The sequence below is a fragment of the Mesoplodon bidens genome (assembly GCF_964165515.1).
Source record: "Mesoplodon bidens genome assembly, chromosome: 11".
Lineage (NCBI taxonomy): Eukaryota > Metazoa > Chordata > Mammalia > Artiodactyla > Ziphiidae > Mesoplodon > Mesoplodon bidens.
Window position 1 is genome coordinate 4,064,031 of NC_138167.1, and position 12,245 is coordinate 4,076,275.

At 40.6% G+C, this 12,245-nt stretch overlaps 1 protein-coding gene across 4 annotated transcripts in view; it reads right to left on the reverse strand.

Moving 5' to 3' along the window:
• Positions 1-12,245, reverse strand: part of AKAP3 (A-kinase anchoring protein 3) — a 29,507-nt gene that overhangs the window by 2,390 nt on the left and 14,872 nt on the right. For 3 of the 4 annotated variants that reach the window (XM_081248159.1, XM_081248162.1, XM_081248161.1), the window contains exon 3: positions 5,281-7,620. In XM_081248159.1, the coding sequence (XP_081104285.1) occupies positions 5,281-7,620 (2,340 nt within the window). The remainder of the gene's footprint in view (positions 1-5,280; positions 7,621-12,245) is intronic. The other variant, XM_081248160.1, reaches the window with a different exon arrangement.

Consider the following 12,245-nt stretch of genomic DNA (forward strand, 5'->3'; position numbering starts at 1 on the left):
CGATTTGCCTCCATTCTTTAAAATGTGCTTTACGGTTGAAAGCAAAAATAACATTGCCTAAGGATTTTTGCAACTAAATACATAAAATAACTGCAACCTAAGGCAGAAGAGTAAAGGGACCTAAATGGTAGGAAGGTTTCTACATTCCAATTTAAGTGGTAACTATTGACTCTAGTTAGACCCTGAAAAGTTAGGTATGTTATTGTGATCCCCAGAGAAACCACTAAAAAACTACACAAAGAGATATAGACAAAAACACGATAGATTAAAATGGACAACTAAAAAATGTTTAAATAACCCAAAAGAAGGCAACAAAAGGAAAAACAGGAAAAGCAGAGGGAATAAACATAACCAACATTAAAATAATAGGCCTAAATCCAAGCATATCAATAATTAGGCTAACTGTAAATGGTCTAAACACACCAACTGCTGTCAGAATAGATTAAAAAAGCATGACCCTACTTACGATACCTATGGAAAATGGTAATGTGAACCACCTTATGGTAAGTATACTTTCTTAAGAAACTGTCAAACTGTTTTCCAAAGTGGCTGTACCATTTTATGATATAGGTAAGTTAAAAGTAAAATTATGGAAAAAGACGTACTATGAAAACACCAATCAAAAGAGAGCTTCAACCTCAACATTTATGGTGATTCTGTTGGTATGAAGGGGGAAGAATTCAAAAGGGCCAGATGTCCATTTGTCTTTTTGTCAAAGGTGCTGAAGACAACCGCATACCCACACGCATAAGTATGAATCTAGAATCTAGACACCTACCTCATATTATACATGAAAATGAGCTCAAAATTGGTCACAGACCTAAATATTAGAGCTGAAATTATTATTTAGAAGAAAACAAACAAGAGAATCTTCATGACCCTGGTTATTAGGTCAGGGTTTCACAATCTGGCTCTCCTGACCTTATAGCCAGGCAATTCTTTGCTGAGGGGCTGTTCTGTGCACTGTAGATGTTTATAGCATCCCTGGCCTCTCCCCCTAGACACCCCCTTCCCAGTTGTGACGAAAAAATACGTCTCCAGGCATTGCCAAATGTCCCTTGGGGGGCAAAACTGCCTCCAGTTGAGAACCACTGAGTTAAGCACAGATTTATCAGATATGACATCAAAAGCACAAGCAATGAAAGCAGAAAGTGATAAATTAGATGTCATCATTAAAAACTTTTGCTTTTTGAAGCACTCCATTAAGTAAAAAGACAAGATACAGACTGAGAGAAAATATTTGCAAATCATATATATCTGATAAAGGACTTGTATCCAGAATACATAAAGAATTCTCGTAACTTTATATTCTTGTAACCCAGTCAAAATATAGGCAAAAGACTTACACAGACAACTCACCAAAGAATATATATGAATGGCTAATGAACACATAAAAAAGATGTTCAACATCTTTAGTCATTTTAATGTATGTATGTCAAATTAAATCCACAGTCAGAAACCACTATAACAGCTATAATTTTAAAAAAAAGAATAATGAGAAACTGAAATCAACAAAAATTGCTGGTAGGAACGTAAAATGGTACAGCCACTTTGGAAAACAGTTTGACAGTTTCTTAAGAAAGTATACTTACCATAAGATGCAGCAACTACACTCCTTGTCACCCAAGAGAAATGAAAACGTCATGTCCACACAAAGATGTGCATGTGAATGTTCACAGAAGCATTATTCATAATAGCCAACTAGTGGGAACAACCCAAATGTCCAAGAACTGGTGAGTGGATAGAGAAAACATATAAAATGAAATATTCAGCAATAAAAGAAATGAACTACTGACATATACTGCAGTATGGATAAACCTCAAAAACGTTATGCTAGGTGTACAGAGCCAGATGTAAAAGGCTACATAGTTTATGACTCCATTATATAAAATGTCGGAAGGGCAAATCTGTAATGCTAGAAAGCAGGTTGATGGTTGCCTATGGCTGGTGGTGAAACTGAGAAATATAGCCTAGAAAATTTCTGAGACAGAGAAATAAGGAGTCTCTAGTCCTTATCAGATATTAAAACATATTATAGAATTACAGTAATTAATCAATATGCTATGAAAATAGTATTAAACTAGTAGGAATAGACAAATGATTCAATGGAATAGAATAGAAAGCTTTGAAAAAAAACACAGACAGATAACTATCTGAGCTAGTGAGAAGCGGCTGCATCGCACGGGGAGATCAGTTTGGTGCTTTGTGACCACCTAGAGGGGTGAGATAGGGAGGGTGGGAGGGAGACGCAAGAGGGAGGGGATATGGGGATATACGTATATGTACAGCTGATTCACTTTGTTATACAGCAGAAACTAATACAACATTGTAAAGCAATTACACTCCAATAAAGATGTTAAAAAAAAAAAAGAGCTATCTGGAAAAAAATAAGAGATTGCATCCCTACATCACACCTTATATGAAAACAAATTCAACATGGATCAAAGTCTTAAACATTTTTTTTAAAAATCATAAAGGTACTAGAAGAAAAACATGGTGAAGTCTTGTTAATATTTGTGGTAGAGAATGTTGTCCAAAATACGACACAAAATCTAGGAAAAATAAAAGATAAAGTGTCATATTTGACTACATAAACATTTAAAAAATTCTGTATGGCAAAAACAACAAAAAACAAAAAACACCAATCAAAAGTCAAATGATAAAAATATCACATTTAATATCACAAAGGCTAATTTCCTTGTATATAAAAAAACTCTCAGAGATAAAGAAAAAAAGACCAACAACCCAACAGAAAAATGGGCAGAGGGCATGAACAAGTAATTCATCCATGAAAAAGGAAATTGAAAAATGGCTCTTAAACATAGGAAATGGTATTCACCCTCGTTCCTAATACGATATGTGAAAAGTAAGGCGACACTTGGCAAAGGTCAAAAGTCTGGAATGGACTGTTGGTTAAACTGTGGGAAATAGGCACTGTCATACTGTTGGTGCAAGCTCTATAAAAGGCATTGGGGAATACATATCAAATCTACAAGCACACGTTCAGATACATTTGAATCTGTGCATACAGCACTGCTTATAGCAGCAAAATACTGGTAACTGAAATGTCCATCCATAGAAGAGTGGTTACATACAGCACCTGCATACAGTAAATATGCAGCCATTAGAAAAGAATGTGGCAACTCTATATGTTGCAGAAGAGAATATATACACATAGAAAAAAGACTACCACTTGTGACTTAAAAAAAGATAAGTATATGTAAGTATTAACTTGTACATGCATAAGCATTTCTGGAAGGATAAACAAGAAATTGATCAGAATGGTTTTCTCCAGGGAGGGCAATGGGATGGGAGATAAAGCCCTTAATTTTAAGTGTGCATCTTTTCTTGTGCCTTTGGATTTTGAACTATGCACACATTACTTATTCAAAAATGGATGCAAATTTGTTTAAAGGAATTGGGCTCATGGGCATCCCAGTGTTACCAGGTTCAATCACCTGCATCAGCATGACAATATTTGCATATGTTAATTAAATCTCTTTCCGGAAAACAAATTGCGACTCATTTTTAGGTAGTTTCTTTGATGTATACTTCATGCAGCTGTTCTTAAAAATACACTGATGCTCAGTGCAAATCCACTCAGGTGAAGTTTGGATGTGCTGCTGCTCATCCTCCCCACTCTTCCTTTAAGAAAACAGATGATAGTCTTTACTTTGGGCAAAGATGTGCGTGTGTGTAGAACAAGGAGGCCTGCAAGTCTCCTGTCCTCATTTCAGAGAATTGTATCATAGACATTCTAATTCAAAATAATCTAAAATCAGAATGTATTATGTATGGTATGTATGATGAGGATGACTTAAAAGATGGTGTCAGAACAAAGCCTGTTTCACACACTGTACACATGAAAGCTAGGCTTTTTAGATTTTTTTCATCAGTCTAAAGCTTTTGTGAATACAGGCCCCTCCGCGAATTACTACGCGCCAAAACAGTTGTCTGTTGTACAGACTGGAAAAACTGTAAAGAGACAGAACTTGCCGAGGACTCTTAGGGATAAATCTAAGATTGGAGGTCCACGTTCTGCCCTTCAGCCCAAATGGCACATGCACACAGATCACCTGGGGATTTTGCTAAAGCGAAGAGTCTGATTCAGTAGGTCAGGAGTAGGGCCTGAGATTCTGCACTTGTACTGAGCTCCCAGGCGATGCCAATGCTGTTGGTCCACAGACCACATGAGTAGCAAGGCTACAGATGACACAGGTTTCTCGTTTAGGCTGAGTGTGGCCTATTCTGTACGCTACACAGTTCTGTGTCTTCCCGGTCATCAGATAAACCAAGTAACCCAGTTACAAGGGTTCCTAATACCACATATTAAAAAGAGAAAGCCTCTTCCTCCACATCCTCTGGTTTCTAAGAAGATGAATGCTTTTTATAAATCATCCCAGCCTCTTGTGCCACCTCCTACTACTTAAAATGCCACTGTTCTACTTTTCTCAATTGAGGGAAAATAATAAAAAATCCTGAGAGTGTGTGTGTGTGTGTGTGTGTGTGTGTGTGTGTGTGTGTGCTGTGGAGATGGCCTCTCTTAATTCTCCCACACCAGCATGAAACAGCAACTACATAAACAAAAGCTTTCTGGACCCCAAATTTCCCTTCAGTGAGCAGTTCCAAGGCCTAAACTGGGAGAAGAAAGGAGTTAAAAGGCACACTTACCTTTATCAACAAGAACAGTAAGAAGCTGATTTTCCATCTGCCTTATTCTTTGGTCTTACTTCTCAATTGATTCAGAACTCAGGGTGAGGGGAAGAGGGATGTTATTTATTGAATCCCTTCAAATCCCCAACACTTCCTAGACCACCAGCTAAGAGAGGAATGACAGGCTTGAAAAGGCCAACAGTCTAGCCCTTCAACACCCCGCCTCCCCAGCCCGGCAATACATCCCCAGGATGGGATGCTTCCCAGCAGCTCCTTCTCATTCTTTGGGCAAAGCTGTATGCAGAATTCAGCCTGAGCCCAGACCTTGATCTGATTCTTTCACCAAGTCTCTTGGAGGTTCCTTATTTGTGCATTTCCATCAATATACGCAGAAAAAAAAAAGAAAAAAATGATTTTTCTCTCTTTTACCCTTTGATACGCCTCCTATTGGGCAAAATTGAATTTTAATTTACCCATTATCTCTACCATGAGGCATGAGCTTCAAATTTTTACTGTCCCCACTCTACCTTTCTCATGGCTCTCTTTCCATTCAGAAAGAAAAAAAGAACTTAAAACCCTAATTAACCCCTAATAAATCTTCCCAAATTCCCGATTCTACTTCCTTACCTTCTCCTGGATTCCTTCATCGTAACCAGCAAAGTACAAAACGGGGACATTGAGCTCAGAGGCGGCCACCCACTGAAGAACGGCTTGGAGTTGCTTGTTCTGAGCCGTATCGGTTAGGTTGTGACTGCTGACAATCACTTGGGGTGCGGCACACCCTCCGGGAAGCTGTCCTGATATACCTCTCAATTTGTTATAGATAGCTTCATAAGCATTCTTCAGGAGGATCTCTGCTGTCCCTGTGCCCTTGGTTGGCAAACACACATGTAAACTATCTGGGGAGGCTGAAGTTGGCCCGTTGGTATCCCCGGACTTATCATCTCCTAGTTCTGCCAACGGAGAGTCACAGGACTTTTTAATAATGAGACACAACTTCATCACTGAGTCCATCAGATGTTCTACCATTTGCCCGTTCATGGGGTCATCTAGCTGGTTAGCAACCTTCTTGGTCAGCCCAGCAAAAGTACCTCCAGCCTCATCGCCTTCGTTTAATTTGATGGGAGAAGGAGTTACAGGTCTTTCACACTGGGGACTGTCTTCTTCCTTAGTTGGCTTGGGTTCAGAGCTACCGTCGCTCTTGAAAATGGTCTCACCGAGTAAGTTCCGGATGAAGTTGAAGAAAACGCTCATTAGATCCTTCTTTTCTGCTTCTTCTTGGTCAACCCCCATATGAGGAGACCTAAGGCCAGACTCATCAGAAACTGCAGGGGACTTGTTGGCCTGCAAGCTGGTGCTGCCAGCAGCTTTAAGGAAACTCTGTGCATCCATGCTTCCCCCCTGGGCCAGGTGGTACTGAATCAGAAGTAAGGCAGATACGATCAGGTCCTTGGCCCAGGAGTCTAAATCATACATAAAATTCTCCGGTTTCTCTGGGTGATGTACAGAGGGTCTGAGGTTGCAAGGATCGAAAGGAACTCCCAAGGGAAAGTCTGGTGCAGGCTTATACTGTTTGTTGGAAGCTACAAATGGTGCACACTGGAAACCTGGAGATTTTCCTTCTTTCTGCTGATTTTTATGCCACAGGGACAGTCCTTCTTGGATGATGTGCTCACCCAGAGTTTCAACACAAGTCTTCTCCTTCTCGGGTTTGGGTACAGGAGAGCATATTTTTCCCTTCAATTTACCTTCAGATTTCATGGATGCAAAATTGATGTTTCGGTTTTTAGGGTCACTCATTCCTTTCATGGACATGCGGGAATAACTCTCAGACTTGTCCTTGGTTTTCCTGACAGTCTCAGGAGGTTTCTTGGCAAGTGTCACTGAGTAGAGTTTACCCAGCATGGCATCCATGATATCTGTAGCCTTCTGGCTTCCAAGAGAGAAGAGACTTCTTTTCACGGCCGAGACAAAGTCCGTATCAGTCATGAGGGCCCCTGTGACGTCGTGTAGGTGAGTCATCATGGAATCAATTAGATCTGAGACCACCTCTTCCGCATGCTTGACCAGGACCTTCTTTAACAGGGTGGTGGCGATGGTCGTGTCCTTCACTTGGATCCTCAGTGTCTTCATGATGGAGACCATCATATCAGATACCACACTATTAGCATAGGTGATGATCCCTTGACTGACAGAAGCTGTGAAGTCATCGGGCCTTTCCTGCTCTCTGAACATCTCTCCCTGTGCGGGTAAGGACTTTCCGCCCTCTGGGGCATCACCTGCGTTACAAGATTCAAACACTTCCTTATAGAAGAAAGACTTCTTAGAAGGCTTGTCGTCTGGACTCCTGCTTTCCTTGGTGCTGTCCTTGATCTTCAAAGCAGTTTTGTATTTTAAATTCAGGGGACTCTGTAATGTTCCTGAGGCTCTGTCACAGGAGCCAGGAGCCTTATCCGAGGTGGAGTTTGTGGAACAGGCAGAGACAGTCTTGTTCACCAGCTCTGATGCCACCTCGCTCAGGCTTTTGTTGGGTGCGGGCTTATCCCCCATGTACACTGACTGATGGACGCATTTGTTCTCAGAGCCTTCAATCCTCTCGTTGATCTCCTTGCGGGCCATGGCTATGACGAGATTTGTGAGGTGACTGGCATAGAAGGAACCTTCGTCTACTGAGCTCCTGTTACCAACGTGGGCACTGGGGCCACTGTAAGGGTTCTCTCTGTGACTCATCTCAAAATGCAATCTCCCTGGACTGCCCTTGGTGGTGGTGTTAGAATAGTCCACACAGAAACTTTTGCCTGGGTCTCCTGAGTTGACCATTTCCCCACCAAATGATGCTTCTCCAGGCTTGAATCTTCTAACATCTTGGAACCCTGCTGTGCTTTTTTCCAGGTCTCTGCGGAGCCAGCTGAGCACTCTGATGGGATCGTGTGAGGCTTCCTTAAAAACAGACAAGGATTCATCCAACTATAACAAAGCAAAGATATGGGATATTCAGGACAACCTCAAAGATCAGTTACAAAAATGGTTGCCTCTCTCAAGTCTTAACTGCTCCATCAGCCCCATAGATGTAACTGACATTTATTGAGTGCTTACTCTGTATCAGGCACTGCTGCAAGTATTTTAGGCCTGTTATCTCATTTAATATTATTCTGGCAGTAAACTTAAATGCTAGCTCTCTTATTACCCACATTTTACAGAAGAGGAAATTGAAGAACTGAGAGATTTAAGTTAGTTTCTTACCTGAGGTTATACAGCTATAATCATTGACGGAGGAGGAATTCCAACCCAGGCAGGCAACTCCAGGGCCCATGCTCTTGGCCACTGCACTATACTGACTCCAGAAACATCTGTCCTTAAGATATGACTGTCAGGGCTCCCCCAGTGGCTCAGTGGTTAAGGATCCACCTTCCAACGCAGAGGACATGGGTTTGATCCCTGGTCCAGGAAGATCCCACATGCTGTGAAGCAACTAAGTCCGTGCGCCACAACTACTGAGCCTGCGCTCTCGAGCCCGTGAGCCACAACGACTGAGCCCGCGTGGCACAACTACTGAGGCCCACGCACCTAGAGCCCATGCTCCGCAACAAGATAAGCCACTGTGGGCTTCCCTGGTGGTGCAGTGGTTAAGAATCCGCCTGCCAATGCAGGGGACACGGGTTCAAGCCCTGGTCTGGGAAGATCCCACATGCCGTGGAGCAACTAAGCCCGTGTGCCACAACTACTGAGCCTGAGCTCTAGAGCCCACGAGCCACAACTACTGAGCCCGCGTGCCACAACTACTGAAGCCCGTGCGCCTATAGCCCATGCTCCACAACAAGAGAAGCCACTGCAATGAGAAGCCCAGGCACCGCAACGAAAAGTGCCCCACTTGCTGCAACTAGAGAAATCCCGCGCACAGCAACAAAGACGCAACGCATCCAAAAATAAATAAATAAATAAATAATTTAAGAAAATACTTTAAAAAAGAGAGAAGCCACTGCAATGAGAAGCCTGTGCACCGCAACCAAGAGTGGCCCCACTTGCTGCAACTAGAGAAAGCCCGTGAGCAGCAACGAAGACCCAATGCAGCCAAAAAATAAATTAAATAAATTTATATATAAAAAAAAGATCTGACTGTCAGCAGCTACAGAGGTAGCATTTGAGCTGAATCAGAGATTTCATGTATTGCTATTAATTGCTATTTTTTAATGGTTGATCTGTTTTATTTAGGTCTCTTATTCCAGCACAGTTTTCAAAAAATTTGAAAATTCAAGGACAGTTGTGCCTAATTCATCACTTTACTGGGCTACACAAGCACAATCTGATATGATCAATGGCTTCCAGTGGACTCCTGGACATGACTTAAGTTAAAAATCTGATCTGTAATTGAGGAGTTAGTATCTGTGGACAATTTATTAGTTTTGAGTGAATGCAGAGTCTTTGGTGGACATTAGCGGTGATAAGCACATAGACATATTTATATATTTACCTACTGTAATCTATAATCTTCACTTGAACATAGGCTACAATAAGAATGTATGTAAAAGTATCCTATTTACCATCAAATGTAAGGGATCATTGTAATGACGAGTTGTATCTGTCTGGGGATGACCCCAAGTACTGTCCATCTTTAAAGAATAATTTGGTATTTTAACTACCAAGTATTACAGAATTGCTGGCTACTATTTGTTAAATACTTAGGTCTACCAGGCACTGTGCTTAGTGCTCTATGCATGTTATTTTATTTAATTCTCATACATACCCTGTAAGGTGGTTATCCCTCTTCCAGTTTCACAGGTGGAAAACTGAGGCTTAGAGAAGTTAAATACTGACTAACATCTCACAGCTCCTACACGATGGGGGCTAGTATTCAAATCTAGTTTGGATTCTAAAATTGGCACTCTCCACCCCTACGGTATTCTGTTATGTTTGGATGACTTGGGAAGAAGAGAAAAGCAGCTGGACCTCTACAGACTGGTTTAAGTTGCTTTTGGGCTACAGAGCTTGGTTCAAAGTCCTCCTAAATGGTTCTGCTAATTTGAATAATAGCTACTATAAGGAAATTTGTGCTCTAGTAGAAAACTATGCATAATCTATAGCATACCTTTCCACATTTTCTGATTCTGATTCTCTCAGAGATATCTGAAAACTCTGTAAACTGTAGATAACTGATAGCAATGCAATATAATTCTTGTCTACACACATATTAATTCTGACCAGGGAAGAATTACTTACTGTCTCTCCCACTGTGGAAAAGGTCAGTTTTGCTTCCATTTGCACATTCACTTCCATATTCCTGATCTATATATGTCTTTTTCCTTTGATTCTCCTTTGAACTGCACCAGCTCCTCATTAATGAGTTAAATAAAATCTTTCACAATTTATTTTAATATTCATATGAGAGTCATTATTTCACCTTTCTCTGAAAATGATCTTTTAACAGTTTTGGAAGTCTTTGCCAAGATGTCCAACAGATTTGCCTAACAGAGGTAAATGTCATCATGAGGATAGTGTACCAGGTGCATCTTTTCTTAGGCCCCCAAAGGTGAATGCAAAGGGCAACAGAAGTTTGCAAACGTTCTGTTTTTCTAGTTTTAATTTTCCTCTCTACGAATTTTGGTTTTGGTTTTCATTTTGGTTTTTCCATGGCCAATAATCACCGGTGGCAGCAATGCTTGAGAATGTGGTTTTATTGCATCACCATTTGATGATTTCTTTAATGGATTAATGGTTTATAGAGATCTATTCTCTGTTGGTGACAGACAACAGAAAATCTATTTTGCTAGTATTGTTTTGCCTATCTTAAGCTCAAATCAGTTTGGAATTTTGTGCCTAGTTGGAAGGAGAAGGGTTCTTTAACCTCTGGACAGGTGAGTTTTGGGTTTCTGTGTTTACCTTTGACACATGACTAAAAGAGTTTTTTTCCCATTGAAATATAGTTGACATATAACATTACATTAGTTTCAGGTGTACAACACCTGTAATTATTCGATATCTGTATACGTATTGTGAGATGATCATCACAGGAAGTCAAACGTCCACCATCACCACACCTAGTTCAAAAATGTTTTTCTTGTGCTGAGCTCTCTTAAGATCTACTCTTTTAGCAACTTTCAAATATACAAAATATATACTACGGTATTATGAACTATAGTCACCATGCTGTACATTATATCCCCAGGATTTATTTATTTTATAACTGGAAGTTTGCACCTTTTGACCTCCTTCACCCATTTTGCCCACCCACCTCTGGCAATCACCCATCTGTTCTCTGCACCTATGAGTTTATGTGTTCTTTTTTATTTTTAGAGCCCACATATAAGTGAGATCATATGGTATTTGTCTTTCTCTGTCTTACTTATTTCACTTAGCAGCTATTGTCACAAATGGCAAGATTTCCTTCTTCTCATAATATTCCACTGTATATATGAACCACATTTTCTTTATTCATTGTCCATCAATGGACACTTGGGTTGTTTTCCATGTCTTGGCTGCTGTTAATAATGCTGCAGTGAACACAGAGGTGCAGATATCTCTTCGAGATGGTGATTTTGTTTCCTTTAGATATATACCAGGAAGTGGAACTGCTGGATCATATGGTAGTTATTATTATTTTTAAATAATTTCCTCATATGATTGTGATTAAGATTAAACGAGATAATATGCACAAAATAATGTGTACACTTGGAATGGAATGTATCAGACAGGTAGTACTCCTTAAACATGTCAAATGAAGATTAGACTTCAGAAGAGGTAAGAGAAGAGGAAGAGAAGTCAAGAAGCTTGATCATTAGGGTAATGTGGTGAAACATGGTTAACCAGCTGTGGAGTACTAGGGAATAAAACTTGACTTCCTACATGTATGGGAAGTAGTGCTCTGGGTGAAAACAGAAGTGCTGGAAGAGAGCATGGCTAGGGGTGTGTCCTGCAATTCATTCCCATCAGCCTGGGTGGGAGGTGTGAAGAGACTACTGAGTTTCTGTATGAATCTTTTAAAAAATTATTTTTCTGAACCAGAGGTCAGTAACAAGGGTGAACTTCTAAAAGGACAAAATTTAGCTTTAAGAGGAAGCTGTAGGAAAGAGAGCTGCCTGTATGCATGTCTGAGAAAGGGACAGAGAAAAGGTGGTGGAGTCAGAGCAAAGACTTCCAAGAAATGGAAAATTCAGTGGGTTCCAGCATACAAACTATTCACCAGGGGGACCAACCTGATAGCCCACTTTGCAGAGGTGATGTAGGGGAGATGAATGATGTGTATCATAAACTATAATAAAACAATTCAATATGTATATAGTGTCTGTGTGTAACATCATTTAGAGAGGGCATTTGATGAGCAGCCTTCTTTGCAGTGACTCAGGGACTCAGGCTCTGCTTTTGCATGGTTTCACCCTTCCTTAGGGACTCAGAATCTTTCCTTCGAGCCAGTGTATGGGAAACACCAGAGACTGTGGAGGACTGAATGAGAAACTTTTGTTGTCCAGGCCTGGAAGTGACAAACATCACTTCTACCCATATTCCATTTGTCTTTGCCTTTTGAAAGTGTGATTATGACGTATCCCAGCGCGGGTCTTTTGATTTCATCCTATTTGGAGTTCACGGAACTTCTGGAT